The 20,150-nt window shown below is 52.4% G+C and overlaps 1 protein-coding gene across 5 annotated transcripts in view; it reads left to right on the top strand.

Moving 5' to 3' along the window:
* HDAC4 (histone deacetylase 4) overlaps positions 1-20,150 on the top strand; it is a 270,795-nt gene that overhangs the window by 25,958 nt on the left and 224,687 nt on the right. For all 5 annotated transcript variants that reach the window (XM_032480679.1, XM_032480677.1, XM_032480678.1 and 2 more), the window contains exon 2: positions 14,545-14,777. In XM_032480679.1, coding sequence (XP_032336570.1) covers positions 14,756-14,777 — 22 coding nt within the window. In that variant the 5' untranslated portion in view covers positions 14,545-14,755. The remainder of the gene's footprint in view (positions 1-14,544; positions 14,778-20,150) is intronic.

Below are 20,150 nucleotides of genomic sequence, written 5' to 3'. Positions count from 1 at the left end.
CTTCAGGGACCTTAACGCCTGTAATGTTTGAGCTCTTAATGCCATGTGTTACCTATGTTTTCCTAGAAAAGCGATAATCTACTGGTTAGTAAAGGGACATCGGATGGTTACATCAAGATGAAAGGAGCTGCTTCACAGTTGAATGTTATTTGATTAAAAGGTGAAACTCCTAGTGTACTTCTGTGCTGTGAACGTTGCATTGGGCCGTTCAGAGGACTTCCGCCGGGAGACGCCGCTGGACGGGGACCGAGGAGGACACGGGCACAGGGCAGGCGGCTGTGCCGCTAGGTTGCGCTGAGCCAGCATTAAGGAGTTTGCTCTCACCGCGGGGTCGGGGTGGGCTCCCTTCGCTCATCAGGTGTTAACTGAGGGTTCAGCTGTGGACCAGTCTGCTCCTCGCTCTGCCCTGGACTCGGCGCCGTCCTCGCAGCCCTGCGGCCGCCTTGGCTGGGGCGTCCCGGGGCCGAGCCGGCTCGGAGTCACCCGCTGCTCTGCCCTCCCGGCCGCGGCCGCCGTGGCCCCCTCGAGGCTGTGCACATTTCTGGAATCTTCTGCCTTAGTCGAGGTCCTTCGCTTCTTTCTGTAACCCCCAAAGGCAGACACAGTTACTTCTGCAGTGCGTGTTTGCCCTCATCCCCTTTCCAGCTGATTTCCGAGGTGGACTCAGGGAGACTTTAGAGACAGTCATTCAATTCAGCGCATTTTTGTCGCATGCCTGCTGTGTGCACGCCAGCACCAGGGTCCCAGCGGGGCAGCCAGGTGTCAGCTGCCAGGGAGGTCACACTCCAGCCAGGCACGCTCCGGAGACGGGCGCCTTTATACAGAACAGCAGCCTGTAACGCGGTGTGGGAAACGGGAGCTTGCCCGGGAGAGCAGGGTGATGGGAGTGCTGCGGGGACTGCCTCGGGCGCCCAGGAAGCGCCTCTCTGGGGAGGTGCGGCGGGGAAAAGTTGGGGTGCGTGGGCGCAGGGCTGCAGAGGGAGCTGCCTGCTGCAGGGCCTGCATCCGCCTGGGCGCACGGGGCGGGAGGCCCTGCCAGCCCTTTGGCCTCTGAGCCTTTTCTGCGAAAGCTTCTCTCGGGAGCGACGCTGGGAACGCTCCAGTGAGCCCTGATTTCCTCCAGCCCGGTAACATTAACTCTGGGGGAAGCATCCCGGAGAGGATGGAACTGGTCCAAAGTCGTAGGGCTCGCTCTGGTGACGCCGGGCCTGCACTTTCCCACGTGGGGCGATGCTGTGAAGGGCCAGACGGATGCACGCCCGCTGCTTCTTGAACTTGCAGCCGGGTGCAGGGGGCAGAGGTTAATCGGGAAGTTAGGCAGCGGGGGAGGCCCCGACAGCCCTGTCTGTGGAGGGTGCGGCACTGCGGCTGAGCTTAATGCTGGGGCCCTGCGCCACGCCACCCCCACTCCCTCCGCCAGCGGCTCTGTCTGCCAGGCCCTGTACCCTCCTCTCTGTCACAGCATCTCAGCCTGCCTCTGGGGACTGACCCCCTTCCCACTGGATGCTCTTTGGCGGGGAGCAGACCAAGAAGTGTGACCCACGGCCCAGCAGATGTGGGCCCTTGGAGGACGAGTCTCAGTGTTCCTGCAGGGACTGCTCTGACTTCCTGCCCCCAGATGTGCCCCCTCCCATCTCCCCGGGACGTGTTTGTTTGCCTGGACCATCTAGGGGCCATTTCTGCTGCTGGTAACTGTGAACCCCTGGTGCATACACCTTCCGTCTAGCATGCCTGCATGCTAGGACCCAAGTCCTGCCTTCACTCTGCATTCTAGAGAGAAGGGTTCACAGACGAGGCATTGAGGTTTTGCCTGCGAGGTTCTAGACCTGGTTTTGTGGTTCTGAGCTCCAGGTCCACTACTCCAGATTCTCCCAAGTCTCCTTCTCCAAACTGCAGCCTCCACTTGCCTTCCTGCCCTGGGGTCCTGGCACACCTGGCTCAGAGACAGCCTTAACTAGAGGCTGCTGGGGATGTCCGTCTCTGGCTGGCAGGGGCCACCGATGACCACAGAGGAGCCCAGAGGCTGGGAAGGGACTAAGTGGAGGGAGGGTCCTCCTCAGCACACTCCTCAGGGACCTGAGCCCTGGCTCCGGGGAGGAAGCCCATGTCTGGGTTGGTGCTGTCACCTTGGCCTGCCCCAGGCCCTGCCCTGGACCCTCCGGACTGCTCAGAAAGCTTCCCACAAAATAGAGGGCATGGTATTCTGCAAAGCCCTGCTGTTGATAACAGAACTGGATTCTGAATACATTATATCAAAGGAAAGAAAAATCTCATGTGGTAATAGGGTTACACAGGTGTACCATTTTCAAGTGTCCAGGGACTCTGGACAGTTCAGTGTCTGTGAAAAGAGGTACTGGTGCTGCTGGGATGGCAGGGGCTGGTAATTCTTGCAGCGGGGAGCTGTGGACTCTGTACTGTTTATCCTGTTTCTGTTTACTTTGTATAGGTTTGAAGTTTCCATAATACAAAAGCTTTTTTTTTAAGAGAAGTTTGCATTAAAACCCTGTAGTCTTACATTTAAATTGCACATATGAATATGGACATGTGGGTTTCTTTTTACTTAAAGAGTTTGTGTTTCTTACTCTTCACATATCCAAAAAATAAACAGTTAAAACCAAGCAGGACACGGGGAGGCCCCAGATGAAATGCACAGACTGACCAGTGAACCGAGGCCTGTCACAAGCACGTAGTAGCCCAGCGCGCTGGAGGGCGGAGCGAGCGCAGCCTGAATCCCGGGCCCTGGCCGCACCCTCCGAGGCGGAGCCACGTGCTGCTGCGTGCGTGCCTGCGTGCGTGTGTGTGTGTGTGTGTCCCCGCAGCTCCGAGAGTGCCCGCTGCTAGGCTGCGTGCTAGGACTGAACGGATAAGCAAACAGACTGTGGATGGAAGAACCAGGTTTCTCACTGTGGGAGAGACCCACTGAAAGCCAGGAGAAGGGCAGACAGATCAGCCTGAGCTGTGGGCCCGGGGCCCGAGGTGTCAGGGGAAACTCGCGGTGTAACAAGGATAAGCCGACAGACGACGAAGCGTCGAAGTGCGTGACTTAGTGTCAGACGTCTTGTCCCGCAGCAGTGACGCCCAGTCGCAAAGAACACGTCTAGCCCCGGACTGGTACTGAACTCGAGCGCACCACGTGCACAGTCAGGCCCAGCCGGCCGAGCAAGGAGGACGGGGGCTCGTGCCCAAGAAAACCCCAAACTCGCCAGAAGGTTTCCGCTGAGCACTTGTGAAGGCCCAGTGAGGGAGCGGTGTCCCAGGGCGCGTGACCGGCTGTGCGTGATTCCCGGGCTCTCTCCCTGGGAGGCCCCACAGAGTGCTGCTCGGTTACAGTCCCCGCCTTCTCCGTGATGCCCCTCAGTCTTAAGGGGAACGGGTGCTGAGCCAAGGAGGGGATTGACGTTGTGGGCGCAGACGTTCATCATGACCTCGGCCGAGGAGCTCAGTTTCAGTCTCCAGTTCTGTTTCATCCTCTCCAAACCTTTTAGGGAATGGGGTGATAACCGCTCTGGCTGCTTCCTGCTGAAATGGGTGTGGTCCTACCTCAATTTTGGGAACGGACACCAAGTTGGAAATGTTCCCAGGTTCCAAGTCCAGGATCCGAGTGGTGTATGATTAAGATCTCATTCCCTGAGGAATTCGGGAGAGGAAGCCTGAAGACCAGCCTGGCCCTGGTACTCTGGGGGGCACCTGCAGCCAGGCAGCCAGTTGCCTGCTTTTATGAGTAGGTTTTAGCCTTTGATGTGGTGTTAGCACTTACATAACAGGAGCTAGCGGCTGCTGCGCACGTCCCCTTTGTTTTTGCTAACATCTGATCTGAAGCGGTTTTACTGTCTAAAAGTTTAATAGTTACACAAGGAGACCTTGAGGTCATAAGGTTGCAGCTGGCAGCAGACACTGCTTTGAGGGTGGCTGGTGGCACTCCGAGTATGACACAGCTCAGAAAACTAGAGTCCTCAGCAGTACAGGAACGTGTCCGAAGCCACGTCCTCAGTGGCCGCCTAGTTCTACCTTGGGTGTCTGAACCACAGGCACTCCATTTAGACTGCCAGATGCATTCCCCTCCTCAAGGCCAAAACAGATGTACAGAGCTGGTCCACTTCGGTCAGTAAGGTTTAAGTCAAACTGTGCGTGAGCCAGAATGACTTCTCCAGACCTCAGTATGTGCAGTTTCCCCCTCGTTTCTTTCCCCTTTTGGTTATAAACCTTTCAATAGAAAGCACTAATCAAAACACCTGTCCCTCGACACTGGGGTGGTGGCTCCTGCCCCAGGTCGAGACCCTGCCCCTCGGTGCCAGGCTCTTTCTGTTTGCCTAGTTATCCACGCTGGGGGAGAGCTGGTCAGGTGTCGTTCACAGGTTAGAGGTACGTTAATGGGGAAACACTTTGTAAGCCATACAAAGCCAGTTGCTACACAGGCATCGTATGTGCTTTTAGCAGGAGACTTAAAGCCAGCATTGTTACACATCGTGAGCAGTTATCCTCAGTGACAGCTCCGTCAGGGAATTCTCTTTCTACCCTAAACGTTGGGGGCAATCTGGCTAGGGAGCCAAACATTTAGTAGCCAGTTCAGCTAGAAAACAGCTTAAAAGCCACTCATATTTCAGACAAAACCAAAAAGTTATAACCATATTGATCAATTCACTCAAGCCTATGTAATTAATCCTTTTTACTAACAGCTTTATGAAATCAGAGTTTTCATTAGACTTTTAAAATAGTTCACCCAGTTCAGCAGTATGATTTAAAAGAAACTTGTACTGGTGCAAAAGTCCTTTTTATGGCTCTTCTTGATGAAGCAGTTTTGCAGAGCATCGGCTTAACTGTCTATGAATGGCGAAAGACTTAAAAAGGCAAGGTTGAAGATCTGCTTACAGTGTTTTTGACAAGAGTTTACTCAAGTTGCTGGGACATACAGCACTTTAAAGTAACAGTTGGAATTATGACTGATAACATCATACCAGGACATGTCTAAATTTCAGGAACTTTATATGATTTCTAGAATGTCTATATTATACCATCTATCCATGTACCTAATCAAGTTTAATCGCAACACAACCATGCAAAACAGCCCTTTATCAAGGCTCCCTTTCTACAAACTTTTCACAACTTTCTGAATCCACATTAGTTTGTCCCTAAACAACCAGCTTTAGGACAAAGTCATTTTTTTTCCCCTTAACAAAATGCAGTTCCGTTTTTCATACCTTCCTTTACTTAAAACATGTATCCTACTTTCCTGCTGTATACCAAGACGTTACCTTTATAATTTTTAGTATCTTTAATTACTTGTTTAAATTAGAATTCTCAACTCTTAAAAGCCTTAATTTCTAGAGAAAACCAAGAAGTAAGCAATTATAAACTGTCTCTACACTAGCATTCTGTAGATTGGCTAACGTAAACATCAGTAATAATTTCTAAAAACATGTCCTTTTTACAGAAAGTGTCTCAGGGAGGCACCAAACATATTCATCAATAATCCTAAATACCTTTAGTTTTTCTGTAAAGGGAAACCAGTGTTCAGTCATTTATGTCTCAGTGTCTTACTTTGTTTGGGAATTGACCTAACCATTCAACAAACTCATTGTTTAACTTAATGTAGCACAACTAAAATTTCAAGTTACCAAATATCTGGAGAGATCATTTTTAAGTCGACATCGCTAAAACATAATTATTTCTTAAGAGTTTACTCAAAAGCTCTTATCTCATTTGCATTTAATTTGCTTCTAAGTATTATCATACTGAGCTAATTTTTTTTCTTTCTGTTGACAAACCTCGATGGAAATAACAAACTTACTGACCTTCAGGAAACCTGGGTACAATAAAAGACGTGTCTGTGTTGATTATACCAACAACCTTAAGCCAGTGTTAATATCAGATATTCACTTAGTATTGAATATTTCCTAGATCGCATGAAACTGAAATTTGTTGTCTAGCTTCTTTTATACTTACGAGTATTTAATTTGTAAGCACTTACTTTTAAGCCAATTAAATTAGCTTATTTATGAGTTAATTTTTCCGTAAAGACAGAACCAGAGATCTCACAGTTTTACCACTTGAGTTTAAAAACTTTTCCTTGAGAGCGCAGGCGGAGCATTTACACCTCAGAAGCACAGAAGAGAAGTGTGAATTCCTTCTCTAACTGCTTGTAAAAAACCCAACCACCTTGGCTATTTGCAGGGATTTTTTTTTCCAGTTCAAATATCCACTTCAGTTTAAAGAAGTAACAGTAATAGACAATAAGCACGTGTACCATGTGCTCACACTCACATGCCTCACCTGCAGCAAAACCGGGAAGAGAGAACAAAGGATTTGGGCTCAGGTGCCAGGACACGCGCACCCGCCCTGAGATAAAAGCCGAATTGCCGGCGGCCGCTTTGATGTAATGGCAGAGCCTGGGGTCCTTGTCCTCCCCGTCCCCGGGAGCACTGAGCCCACGCCGTGCTGCAGTAAAGATACCCTTTCCTTTCACTTGTGGGAGCGTAGCTGAAGATCTTCCAGTTTTTCACAGTACACCCTAGGGGGCCTGTGAGGCCGAAAAGAGCTCTGATCATCCATACTTAATCATTTACGGCCAGTGTTACCAAACATCAAGCAGACCACAATTCAGAATGGCCCCTGAGGGTCACAGTTCCCTAGTTCCAAAAAGGGGGGTTCCCAGCCACTGCCCCGTCAGTCCAAAAGGAGAGAACCCTAACCAGCACCCCGCCAGAGATGAAGCTGAATCAAAGGCCAAGGCCAGTCCTCAAAGGGAAGCGCTCAGCCAAGGCTCCTCCACAGGTGACGCCAACTCGGGAGGGCAGGATGCCGTGCTGTCGTCACACGTGAGCCCTGTTACTCACCAAAGACCTCTCAACAGCCGACGCAAGTACTGATACACACATACTAACAACAAACATGGTCCCATAAACAAGAGATCAGATGAGGTGTAGCCCCCAGATTCCGCTTCCACTCCCAGACAGAGGCTTCCAAATTGGCCGGGCTCCTGAAAGAGAAGGGACGCAGAGTGGGTCCCAGGGAGCCCAGAATGGCTCCCCTCCTGGAAGGGAACGAACCAGCCAGAGTGGCTCACCTCCAAATGATACACACAGAAACAACAAATAAGGTACATTGGCACAGACAGCCAGAGGAGGCGCCGTCTCAGGATTCCCCTTCCACTCCCAGACGGAGGCCTCCAGACAGGTGGGCCATCTCCCGAAAGAACGGACCGGAGCAGCTCCCTCCCGGGAGGAACGAGCCCAGATGGACTGGAGAGGATTCCCAGCCTGCGCAAGCTGGCGCCACTCACCCCAGTGACGCCAAGTGTGGACGCAGCTCTGGACGTTTCCCGGATCGGAACAGCCTCGTGCCGGGGCGACCGTGCCTGTGCTGGAGCCGCCCTCCGGTTCCCCGGAGCTTCCCGATGGCTGGGACCCAGGAAGGAGCGGCTCTGGCCAGGGTCAGCCTGCCACGGGCACAGACTCCTAGGCTGGTTTTATCCAAATTGTTACCAAACAGTAGTTCGGGTGCCCAATGCACCGTGAGGCCAGACAAAGCGGATGGTTGGAGTTTGGAGCAGAGAAAGGTTTACTGCTGGGCTGAGCATGGAGGACTTGTGGCTCGTGCCCACAGAACTCCCAAACTCCCTAAACGACTTCAGCTGAGCCTTTTTAAAGGCCAGGTGAGGTCAGGGCATCCCAGGCGGGTGTGACCAGCTGTGCACAGTTCTGATTGGTTGATGGTGACCAATCCTTAGGCACCAGGAGGTCTGGGGGCCACGTGCTGTTGATCTTCAGGTAGTTAATTTCTTCCATTCGGTGGTGTTTTTGAGCATCTGAAAACTCAGAAAACATGCATGAGATACTATTATCTGGGTGCTTCAGAGTGGGGGCTACAGCAGAGGGTCTGGGGGAGGGGCCTGGGAGGGGCCAGCTGTAAGGTCTTGATGTCTGCACACAGTTTTCTCAACCAACCAACCAACCAACAAACCAAGGCCCCTGGGAGAAATGGTTGATTCTCAGGTTGTGACAGGGACATCTCATGGAACTAGAAAGTAGGGAAGAGCTAAAAGCTATTAAAAGATTGAGGTGGGGTCTTGTCAGAAACATACAGGTGCTTCCAATGGCCAAAAGCTTCAAAGACTAATAATGGTAGTGTTGGATTATGACACATCGGATAAAATAAATGTCTGCAAATTCATATTAAATATCAGTGATGGCATAGCCAGGTGGACAGGTGACAGCGCGCCTTCACAGCAGAATTCTAATTAACACTGCAGAAAAGGAGGGCAGCTGAAGGTCACCGCTGGGGAAGTACTGGGACAGAGGGGCAGACCGGGTCCCCGGAGGGCAGCAGTGGCCCCGCCCCGTGCACCGATCGTGGCCTCTCTCCCCTTGAGTGAACCTTGGTAGTTTGGGTCTTTTGGGGCACTTGTTTATTTCATTTAAACTGTCAGATTTATTGGCATAAAGTTGTTCATCATATTCCTTTATCATCCATTTGGTATCTGTGGTCTCTAGTTAATCCTCTCTCTTTCCGGACTTCGTCAAATTTGTGTCTTCTTTCTCTACTTTTCCTAATCAGTTTCGTTAGAGGCTTACCAGTGTTACTATCTCAAAGAATCAGCTTTTAGTGTAATTAAGTCTTCCATCTCCTTGATTTCTGCTCTTTGTTACTGCCTTTTTCCTGCCTCTTTGGGGTCTAATTAATTCTTGTTTCTTAAGGTGAAACCTGAGGTCACTGACTTGAGACCCTCTCTAACCCAGGCATTTGATGCTATAAACTTCCCCCCCAGCAGTGCAGATTTTGATATGTTGTGTTTCATTTTTGTCATTTCAAAATACTTTATAATTTGTTTTAATTTTTCCTTTGATCCATGAAGGAGTTTTAGTTTCCAAATATTTGATTTTCCAGGTATCTTTCTGTTATTGACTTCTAATTTAATTTCAATTCAGTCCGAGAACATTACCTTGTATATCTTGACTTGAATCTTTTTAAATTTATTGAGACTTGTTTGTCGGCCCCAAAGATGGTCTGTCTTGGAAAATATTCTGTGTGCCTTTAAAAAGAACGTGAAGACTGTATTTTGCCGCTGCTGAGTGTTCCGTAAAGGCCATTTTGTCGAGTCAGGTGATAGTGTGTTCTCTGCTCTTACTCATTTTCTGTCCACTTGTTCTGACCATTGCAAGAGCAGAGTGTTGAAATTTCCAACTGTAGATTTGTCCATTTCTCCTTACACTTTCATTAATTTTTGCCTCAAGTATGAAGCTCTGTTATCAGGTGCGTAAGTGTTTCAGAATGTTACGTCCTTTGATGAATTGGCCCCTTTGTCATTATGAAATGCCCGTCTTTGTCCTTGGTGGTGCTCGTTCACGTTTACTGTGTCTGATATTAATTTTACGATATAAAGTGCACGACCTTTTCTCTAAACCATTTCAGTCCTACCTCACATAAGTCCTCGCTGTACTCTGAAAGCAGGGTCTTGCTTTTTCATTCAGCCTGACACACTCTGCCTTTTGATTGGGGGTGTTTAGGCTGTTTGATCTGGTCATTGCTATAGTTTGGTTTAAAGCTACCATCTTGCTTTTTGTTTTCTATTTGTCACTTTTTTCCTCTTTTTCTGCCTTCATTTGGATTGAGTATTATGACTATATTTTCCCTACTGATTGTTAATTATAATTGTTTCTTTTATAAGTGTGGGCTTTAGGATTTATAGCGGATGTCCTCAGCTTCCCACAGTCTTGCCGTCAGGGTTAGAGCCGCTCCACGTGCACTTCCGGGGCATACAGCAGTGCACCTCCACTGCTCCGCTCCTGGTCTTTGTGTTATTTTTGACAAGTTTTCTTAGTACGTGTGATATAAACGTCTCAATACGTGACCACTTTTGCTTTAAACAGTTCTCTTTAAAAGAGAGTCTGCATAAGAGAAGACTCTCTTATATTCACCTGGATGGTTCCTGCTTCTGAGGCTCTCCTCGCCTCTGTGTGCATCTGGGTCTCCGTCGGGCACCATGTTCTTTCTGCCTGAAGCGCTCCTTTGGTACTTCTTTTAGGTGCAGGTCTGCTGGTGATGGAATATTCTCAGCTTTTGAATACCTGAAAACATCTCTATTTCACCTTTGATTCTGAAGGATATTTTCACGGGGTGCAGCACTCTAGGCTGGGAGTAGGGTGTGTGTGTGTGTGTGTGTGTGTGTGTGTGTGTGTGTGTGTGTGTGTGTCCCTTCCACTGCCTTCTGGCTTGCATTCTTTCCACTGAGCAATCTGCTGTCATTCTGACTTCTGTTCTTTGTCTGTGATGTGACTTTTTATTCCCAGCTGCTTTTAGGACTTTCTCTTACAACAGGTTTCAAGCAGTTTGATTGTGTTGTGCTTCGGTATAACCGTCTTCATGTGTTTGTGGTAGGAGTTTGTTGAACTTCTATGGGTTTATAGTTTTCATTGAATCTGGGAAATTTTAAGCCATTGTTTCTTCAGATGTTTCCTGGGTCCTCCCTGCACTGCTACCTGGAAGCTTTCTCCGAGCAGTCACCTAGGACGCCTGGGCGGGTCATCATGTTTGTTTCCTCTCAAGGGTCACCGTGCCTATTGTCCGGTGTCTTAAAACCGTGGTTGCATAGATTGTTGTCTACCAGAGACCTAGGGTGAGAGCCTGCTGATAGACTCAGGGTGGCCGAAGTCAGAGGAACTGGGCTAAATGATGCAGTTGGAGAATTCCCTGAAAGCAGGGAGGGAAACCCCCCTCCCCACTGTCTCCCCTATGATTTATAGACTCAGCCTTGTAACCAGCCAGACCCGGGCGTCTGCCCCTTTGTTGACAGAGCTCTTTTCCAGGCTCCATGCCTCTCTGCCCTTTGTGGTATCGAGAGCCCCAGAAGGAGCTCTTCTGTGTAGAGTGTGGTCTGGTTATGATGGAGAGGATTGTGCAACGGCGGGGGTGTGTTACTCTCTGGAACCATTTGGGGTCACGTAGCATTGGCGAGGCTGGTACAGGAGCAGCCAGGATGGGCCCGTGGTGCAGTGTGTACTGGGTGTTAGGGGTTGAATTGTGTCTCCCCGCTAAAGCTGTATTAAAGTCCTAACCCCCAGGACGTCAAAATGTGGCCATGTTTGGAAATAGGGGAGTTGCAAATGTAATTAATTGCGATGAAGTTGTTCTGAAGTTGGCTGAGCCCTAATCCAGCAGGACCGTGTCCTTGGAAGAAGACGGCCGTTGAAGGCAGACATGCAGGGAGGAGCCGTGTGGTGACGAAGCAGGGTCTGGAGCTGTGCAGCTGCAAGGCCAGGAAGCCAGAGACTGCCAGCAACCACCAGAAGCTGGAAGAGGCTGGGGAGGATTCCCCTACAGCCTTGCCGACACCCAGGGCTCAGACTTCTGAAACTTACGTGCCTCCAGAACTGTGGTTTTACGCCGCTCGGCCTATGGCGCCTTGTTACGGCAGCTGTAGGAAGTGGACTCCCCGGGGTTGTGTTGTTTCTTCCGTGGACATCCTGCCCTGTGACCAAGCGTGTGTCTGTGACGTGCGGTAGCTCACGTCCCCCTGGGGCGTGGGGGAGGGATCCGGCCGACGCAGACGCCGAGCTGGGCCCGAGTTCGGTTTCCCTCGTTCATGGTCTCTACCTTCAAGAAACAGGGTCGGAGCGTCAGGGGCGCTCACAGCCCGCACGTGGCGCTCCCCGGGGCGGTGTCTGCTGTTGGTGGCGCACGGTCGTTCTGCCTGCGCCCTCCCTTGTGGCCGCGTGCTCACCCTCAAAGTGTTTGCTGCATGCTGTCCTCTGTCTTTCCATGTTTTGTCCCGAACTCAGGAGCTTCAGTTCGTCCTCTTAACCTCTCTTGTTAAACTGCTGCCGTCTCTTACAAAGGTAACATTCTACGTTGACTGGACTTTTTGTGTGTTAGGAGTCTTACCCGGCTCTTTAAATGATGGTGATTTTCAAAGCAGAGTTGTTGTTGGTTTTGTGTTACCTGGCTACCAAATGGCTGCTTTGAATGGTCTGCTTCAAACTCCCTTGTCTTTATAACCCCAGGTAGTTCTGATACGCAGGTTTGGGCGTGTGGGGCTCCTCCGGAACGTTTGTGTTGTGTTACGGCAGACGGTCTGTGTTCTGTTTGGCCTGTGGGCGGGAAGAGCGCCCTCTCAGCCCGGCAGCCGGGCACTCGGCGAGCGCCTGCTGGATGCCGGGCGTTTGGCCCGGGCTGTGCGTGTTGCTGCCAGATGGGTGTCTCCGAGATGCGTTCTAGCCACTGTGACAGTGGGAAGAGATAGGCGCACAGTCTTTGGGTGGAAGGCAGGTCTGGACTACAGCTGTTCTTATCTGAGGATAAAATAACAGAAATGATCCCCACCACGGGGCCTCAAGTAAGCATCCCAGAATGTGGGGAAGAGGGAACTACCCTGGCACGCAGAAGGTAGCTGTACCTTGGAAGATGATTTATAGTCAGAATCAGAAAAAAGAAATTTCAAGACTTTGGCTGGGAAGACATGAGTCTCCACAGAGGAGCAGAAGGTCACAAAGCGGGGTCAGCTGGAAGGGAACGACAGTGGGATGAGTTGTGAAGGGAAGCGGTTGAGAACAATAAGCTGAAGGTTTAGTCAAAATCTGCGTGGAAAGCCGTAAGGAGTAAAACTCACGCTGTGGGAAACAGTGGCGACGAGGAGAGGGTATTTGAGAAGGGGCCTGCGGGGCGGGATAAACCAGCGCGCCCCAGCTGGGGAGAGGCCAGGCGTGCTGGAGAGGCCCCAGCCGGGCGGCTGGGCACCTCTGACGATGCCAGAGCAAACTCAGTGGAAGCAGCCGTCAGGTCGTAATTCAGGAGCGTTTTCCTGAGCAGGAGGGGAGACCCGTAGGTACTGAAAGGTTCACGTGTGGAGCAAAGTGAATGAAGAGACTGTTACTAGACGTCTTCTGGCAACGTTTTTGAATTTCAAGATCAGTGAGAAATGTCCTGACTGAGTCCAGTCAAAAGAGAATGATGACGCAGTGACAGTGTCAGAACGCCGCCCGCGAGGCTGCGGCGCCCGGACAGGCCAGGCCTGTGCCAGCCTGGCGCCCTCTGCCTCTGACGGCGGGCGGGCTCGGAGGTTTTCGGGGGAAGCATTTGTGATCTGAGGCTTTTATACCCAGCCACGCTGTGATCTCTGTGTGGAGATCACAGAGCCACCCGAGACTTACAAGGGTTTGCAAAATACACCGTATGCATTGCTTTCAAGACAGTTTCTTCCTGGTCCAGAGACGAATAAAAATTCTGAATCGGAGATATGTAAGTCACTGTTGTTCCCAAGGAGATGACCAGATACAGAACAGCAGTCATAATGGTGTTAGTCACAGAGTTACAGAGAGTATGTAATTGGAAACCACCGAAGTAGACAGCTTTGGGGCTTAATCGTTTGCATGCTGAATAGGTTAGGGCTCTTTGGTTATAAGCAATGTGAAAAAAAATCCTTGAATAATTGAATCAAAACCAGGAAGTTGTCACACTCTTCAAGGAGGGGATGTCAGAGAGGCCTCAGAAGCACCCTGAGCCAGGGTCGGTAGGAGGATTTCCGTAATTACCGTTTTCTCAGTTTATTTGTATATTCCGATTGTGAAGTAGTGCGTGCTCATCACAGCAAAGTATTAAAAGTCACCCGTGATGGTGTCACGCAGAGGCCGGTGGCCTGTGGTCCGAGTTCTCGGACTTGTTTCTTTGGGCTCCTCGGTCAGGTGACTGACCTGTGCACGAGTGTGGTCTGGAGAAGAGGGCTCGATGAGCTTGGCTTACGTCCCGTGCTGCCTTTCGGTCTGGGGACGCGGCCCTGTGACTGGCAGGGCTCATCAGAGCCACCTGCAGGGGCGGGAGCAGCCTTCACAGTGGGGAGGCCAACAGTCTCCGTCCCAGGTGGAGGGGGAAGCAGCCTTCAGAACGCCATCACCAGGAGTTGTTAGTGACGTTGGAAAATTCCCGACTGTCATGTCGGCAGAAAGAGAGTAGGACACACGACCGCAGAGCTGGTGGTCGGGACGGGCACAAGGCCGAGCAAAGCAGCGGCCAGGAACGCATCGGAGCGTCACCCTGTGCTTGCCTCCGTCCGTGTGGTGGCGTCCTGGGCGACTTCTTAGACACTTTCCCGTGATAAGCACGTGTCACATGTATAATCCGAAAGTGGAAAGACATTGGGGAGATGGTTATCAGGAAGGTGGAAACGCGGGGAACTGTTGGAGGCATCGTGTCAGAGGGAAGCGGGGTTGGGACTTGCCCTCTGGGACCGCCGCCAGGAAACAGGACTTGTGGAAATCGCAAACGCGGGGAACATGTGGTGGGGAGGGCTTAAAGTGAATTTCCTTTTAAAAGGTTTTCCGTCCGGCGTGCTGAGGTCTAGAGATGCGGCTCTACAGATGTGTTTTCACACATACCCACATATATTTACTAACAAAAACAGCAAGCAGTTCGTATGAGCAGACATGATTCCAAGTGAACTGTTTTACCGTCTATGATGGACACAGGAGAAGCACTAAGGTGCCTCCTGAGGCAGACGTGGCTGTCCACGTGAGATCCTCCCTGCTAACCCACGCCTCCTCTCTCTCTATCACACAGGTCGTGTCCTGAGAGCCTGCGGGGACTGGCTCTCCTTTGGATGACTTGGCCCACAACGTGGTCGGCGGGACTCGAGTTTCCGTGGCTGTGGCCCAGCCTCCCCGTCGCCTACTTGCATGTGTCGGAGGAACTCTGGGACCCTTTGGAGATATTGTTTACGTGGAAATTTTGAGCCATTCTGAATCACCTGCAGGACAAGGCGCTGCTCGCAATGAGCTCCCAAAGCCATCCAGGTGAGTGGGCCCCGGGCTCCCGGGCGGACGGGCTCCCTACGGGAAGGGGCTGTCTTGTGACGGCTGCTTGTCCTGGGTGTCACACGCGTGCTCTTCTTGGTCGTGATCGCTGCTGGTTTCTGATGGCACCAGGTGCCAAGACCCTTCTTCATCTCGGTGACGGAACACGGTGAAGGCCTCCCGGAGGCCTGGGGTCCAGTCTAGGTCTGGGCTTGCGTGTCGACCCCCACGCTCCTCTGGGGCCCGCAGGAGCGGTGTTTACAGGTCCACGTGTGGCTTGGAGTTCCTTTCTCCTCCAGCTGTTTGTGTCTGGGTTCCGTGGGGGTGGGGGTCCCTCTGTGACGGGCCCTTGGGGCCGAGTCTGAGAAGAAACACACGACCGGCCGTCCTGGGTGGTGGCCATGGCATCACCAGTCCACAGGCCCCGCTTCTGGTGCCCAGGGCTTTAATGAGGCGCCACACTGAGCATCTTACACACGGTTCATCTTCACAAGGCCCTACACGCCTCAGGCCTGGTGGCCAGTGTCTAGGGCCACAGTGTGAGCGAGTGGCCCGGAGGGATTGGGAGCCACGTTTGTCTGCTTGGAGCATCAGGAATGTGTTATGGACGCATGTTCAGGACCTCCCCCCCAGAGTCCAGTGCACACCCCGATGAAGCTGGGGCCCGGCCTTGTCCCACCTCGCTGGTCCACCGCCCGCGGGGCTGGCCTGCATGCTGCCCGCCTGCTGCCCCGACCTCCGTAGCCCGGCCTCTGGGGCACGTGGATATCAGCCTGTCCTGCGTCCACCTGGACAGGTGCTGGGTGTCCTCTAGGCCCCCGCATGTGTCAGAGTGGCCGGTGTCTGGCTCAGCAGGGAGGGGCTGAGGCTTGGTCTGGTCTGTCCCTTCGGGATTGCCCCCCCAATGCCCACACCCCTCTCCTTGGCCCTATTGATTGTCTGAAGCTCCCAAGAGCAGGGTTCTGGGTTATATTTAGATACGAAGGCTTTATTGTAAATCTGTCTTTCATGTATTGATAGATAGGAGAGGTTAAACAGAATGAAGCAGCCTGGGTCGCAGAGGGTAACGTGGACCTCGGACAGCGCCCTGCTGTCTCCGCCCCCCCCCCCCCCCCCGCCCGCTCAGAGTGAGCTGCTGTGGAGAAAGGGCTGTGCCTTTTCCTGTGTCTGAACACACAGTGCGTGTAAATGTTTTAACAGAGCGCACTCATCCTGTGGGCCTCCGGGCTCTGTTTTTTTCCGTTTGCGTGCATTATGGCATCTTTTGATGGCAGTATGTATGTAAAACCAGCTTACTTTTGGTAGTGTGCAGGTGATTCTTTGTGTGGCTGCAGTGCTACTTGTAACAGCCCCGACTTGGCATCAGATAATTATCATCCGTGTTCTTTGTACACGCACTTGTCTGAGTGCCTCCATGGGGCCAGTTCCGAGAAGTAGAATGGGAGGGTGGTGGGCACGCGCGTTTAGACCTTTACGATTACTCTCAACTTACTCCGCAGACTCTGCCTCAGCTGCTCTTGTTAACGCGCACACGTATTTTTCTTCATTTGCACCAGCAGTAGGTGGGCTCGGTCTGTTTCATTCTTGTCGGCGTGTGAGGGGAGGAGCGTTGCTGGGACGTCATCGCTGTATGAGAGCGGCGCTCCTCTTTGAGCTGTGCAGACACGATCAGATCCTGTGCACGCCACCAGGCGTTTAAAGAGAAAGGATGCTCTTTTTTCCCTGTTTTTTTCTTTTTTGTCTAAAGAGGTCGAATGTATACATCAACACTCTAGGTAAAGTTTTCTCATTCGTGTACGTTGTACGCAGTTGGCCTTGGAACAACATGGGTGAGGGGTGCTGAGACTCTGCACAGTGGAAAATCCACCCTTTGTATTTTCAGTCCACCCTTTGTATCCACGGTTCCTCTGTGTCTGCAGCTCTGCATCCACGGAGTCAGCCAGTCACGGATGGTGTGGCACCGTGGCGCTCACTCCTGAAAAAAACCTGCTCTAAGTGGATACGTGGAGTTCAGACTCGTGTTGTTCAAAGGGCAAGTGCATTTCTACACAGCCGTGCATGTGTTTTTTCTCTACGTGCTGTTCTATCTGCACACATCTGAGTTGTGTCAATTAGTGTAGCTTTACTCTTCTTCGTCTCCTTGATTTCTCTAAATGTCTGCTTTCTATTATGATTATAGTTTGCAACGCTCTTTTTACAAGAAGACCGTTTTATTGACCTTTTTCGCTTTATATATTCCCGTGCGTTTTTCAGTGCTTAAAAATGGACTGTATCTCTTGGTGGCTCCTCCCCCCCTTAACAAAATACAACGTATTTCTCTTTGTTTAATGTTTCCTTGCCCCAGAGTTTATTTATCTCCTGGAAGTATCTCTGCCCTTGGTTTCCTTTGGCTGACAAACACCTCTCCACCCACCTAATCTTACACTTGCAGGCGTTCCCTTTAGGGCTCGCCTCTGAGCGGCGGAGTGCTGGCTGGCTTCTGCTTCTCCTTTCAGAGTCTGTGTGTCTCGCGTGGGGAACCCGCCTGTCGAGGTTTCCTGCCGTCGAGTCTCGTCCGGCGAGTGTCAGGCTGCCCTTCTGGCTCTCGCAGGGGTGGAGCCGTTGAGGGCCAGGCGGCCTGAGCCTCTTCCCTCCCCTTCTGTCCGCATGGACGTGTGATGTAGTGAGTGATGTGGGGCCGGAAGCTCCCCATCCTCCCAGAGCAGCCCCTGGAGCTGCAGTGGGACCCCAAATGTGCCTGCCACCGGGGTCGGCACCCTGGCCAGCCCCCCGCCGCCCTGCCGCCCCCACGCTGTCCCGGGCTGGGCATGGGGCCGAGCCACGGGTCTGTCCAGTGCGCCGTCCGTGGGGCCGCCGACTTCCCAGGGGCCAGGCTGCTTGCTCATGGTCGTTTTCCCATCACTTGGGTCCCAGGGGAGGCACATTTTCTAGGAAGTTCCTCTAAGTGTCTTGTCTGTCAATGCCACTCCTTTCCCACTGTCAGCCTGGCTGCAAGTCCTTTCATGTTTCTATTGATACTTTGTCGTTTCTGTGGTTTGTGGGAGGGAGAGAAGTGACACTGACTGGTGCAGCTCCAGGTGGTCTTTGTCGCCCTTCTCCCGCCCGGTCTCCCGCCCGAGGGCCCTGCTTGTGCCTCAGCACCCCCGGGCCCGGGCCCCTCCCTGCCCTGGCCGCTGGCCGCCGCTCCGCGCCTCCTGCGCGGCCCCTCCTCGGGCGCTGGCAGTGCAGGCTGGCCCTGCCCGGTGAGCAGATGGCCTTTTTATTGGGTGTGTGGAGGTCTTCTCTGCCCTGTTTTCCTTGAACGCTCCCTCTGCTGTCGGGTGAGGTGCGCGTTATGATTTTATTGCCGTTCCTTCTGGACTTTGCCAGAGCCAGGCCCTGGTTTTCTGACGTTAAACTGTTAACGGTTGGGGTTTTATTGCCCTGAATAACTACTTCTAATGATGTGAGCAGCCTGAGGAAAGGGCCTGGCTTGATTTCGTCCAAGAGAACACTTCTTTGAGAGGTTCTGAAGTGTGAGGCTCCGTGCCGTTCCCTGGGGGATGTGCCAAGGGGGGTTGGGGACTCTGCTTTGAGGGCGAGTCCCCCCCCCCCCCCGCTGCAGACTGAGGGACGGGGCGCTGTCAGGACAAGCAGGGCTCCCTTCCCTCCCCCTTGCCTCTGCTGCAGACTGTGGTCTTCCCTGTGCTCCCAGCGTGCTGGGTTTCAGGGCCCCGGGTGGCTACAGGGGCCCCAGCTGCTGTCACTCGGCCCCCTGCCCACCCCCAGCCCCTCCAGTGCAGTTGCCTTCCTCGCAGTAACATTTCTGCCCAAAGAACGTCTGGAGAGGCTGTAAGCCCCAGGGAGCCCCGCAGTGGTGCCTCCGGGACCCGTGTGTGGGCACCACACCACGCGCCCTGAGGGACACGGGCCGAGCAGGGTGGACTCAGGGAATGCCTCCCTGCGTCTTGGTGAGAGGCCTGTGCAGTGTTGAGGGGAAAACAGGTTAACTGTTTTGAGGGGTTGTGTGTATTTGAGATCCATGTTTTAATTTGGACCCTACTCTGATTTCTTGGTGTTCTGTTCAGTCTGAAACACCCCGTTCACATAAAAGCAGCTACAGAGTCTGTGTCAACGAAGATCGGATGATGAATGAGTTTCGACTCGTCCGATTTGTTCCGTCCGTCGTCAGTGTCTAATCCCGCAGTCTCCCCGGACAGGGCCCGGCGCCTCCGCTGGCCCGAGGGAGGCCTGGCCCCCCTTGCTGCACGCTGAGGCATCGTTGGTTGGGTCTTGAATTTGTTTATTTCAACCAGTTTGGCCCCCAAAGCTTTTATATTTAAATACAGAAATGATCTCGGAAAGAAACACTTTTCTGCCATTTTTTTTTAAAATTGTGCTTTTCAGTGGTTGAATATTTCAGGAATATTGAAAGTTTTAAGGGTAGGAAATGGGTTTTGAGGGCCTGTAATTAACACAAAGAGGATGTCGACTCTGAGCCCTGAACGAGGCCCTGGGCCACAGAGGTGATGGGAGGGCTGAGGCCCAGAGTGGCCTTGAGCGAGGCCTGGGGAGGCCCAGGCCTGGCCTTCCAGGGGGCGGGGGTGCCGTCAGCAGGTGCAGCTGGGAGAGTCCTGGGAGCTTAGGCCAGGAGATGGGGCTGGGGCTCACTCCCGTGGGAAGATGGGGAGCAGGTGGCCACAGCTGGAGAAGGACACGCAGCGTCCCCAGTGAGCCCTGGGAGTTCAGGGCAGGGGAGCAGGGCTGAGCCCAGGACACGGGAGGGAAGGTGGGCCTGGTGCCTAGCCAGCCAGGGCAGGCATCTCAGAGGGAAGGCAGGAGAGACCGCTGTCCGATGGCTGGCGGGGGCGGGGGCGGGGGCGCTTGGGCATCTCTTGTGCTGCCTGATTCTGCTTTCTCAGGGGTGGGTGGCAGAAGTCCCGGGCGTTTCCGTCTGCAGCGCGTCCCCGGGCCTCCTCCGGGCCCATGTGCAGCGCCTGAACGGCCCCTGCCCCGGATTCTCCGCCATCGTTATCTGGGATCTTAATCAGTCAAGGTTTGTTCTGGAAATCATGGAGACATAACGACTTCTTTTTCAACATACTTTTTTTTTAAATCGTCAAATTGTGTTTTGTCTTTTAAAAATCACGAATACTCAGTCGTTATGAAGAGCTGGGAAAATTCACTGTCAATGGAGCCTTGATGGTTTGTTTTGGCAATTCTCTGAACATTCTTACACAGTCTGTGGAACATTTGCATTTAGGTTCTTTTTTTTCCAAGCCACCATTGTAGAAATGCAAATTTCTGCGTTCTGAGATGCTGAATGTTGGATGATTAATGATATTGAAATTTAAGAATGAACTCCTGGTATGTATTTGACATTGAAAGCCCTGT

This window comes from Camelus ferus, chromosome 5 (assembly GCF_009834535.1).
Source record: "Camelus ferus isolate YT-003-E chromosome 5, BCGSAC_Cfer_1.0, whole genome shotgun sequence".
In the NCBI taxonomy this organism is placed as follows: domain Eukaryota; kingdom Metazoa; phylum Chordata; class Mammalia; order Artiodactyla; family Camelidae; genus Camelus; species Camelus ferus.
This window is presented reverse-complemented; position numbering and strand designations above follow the sequence as displayed.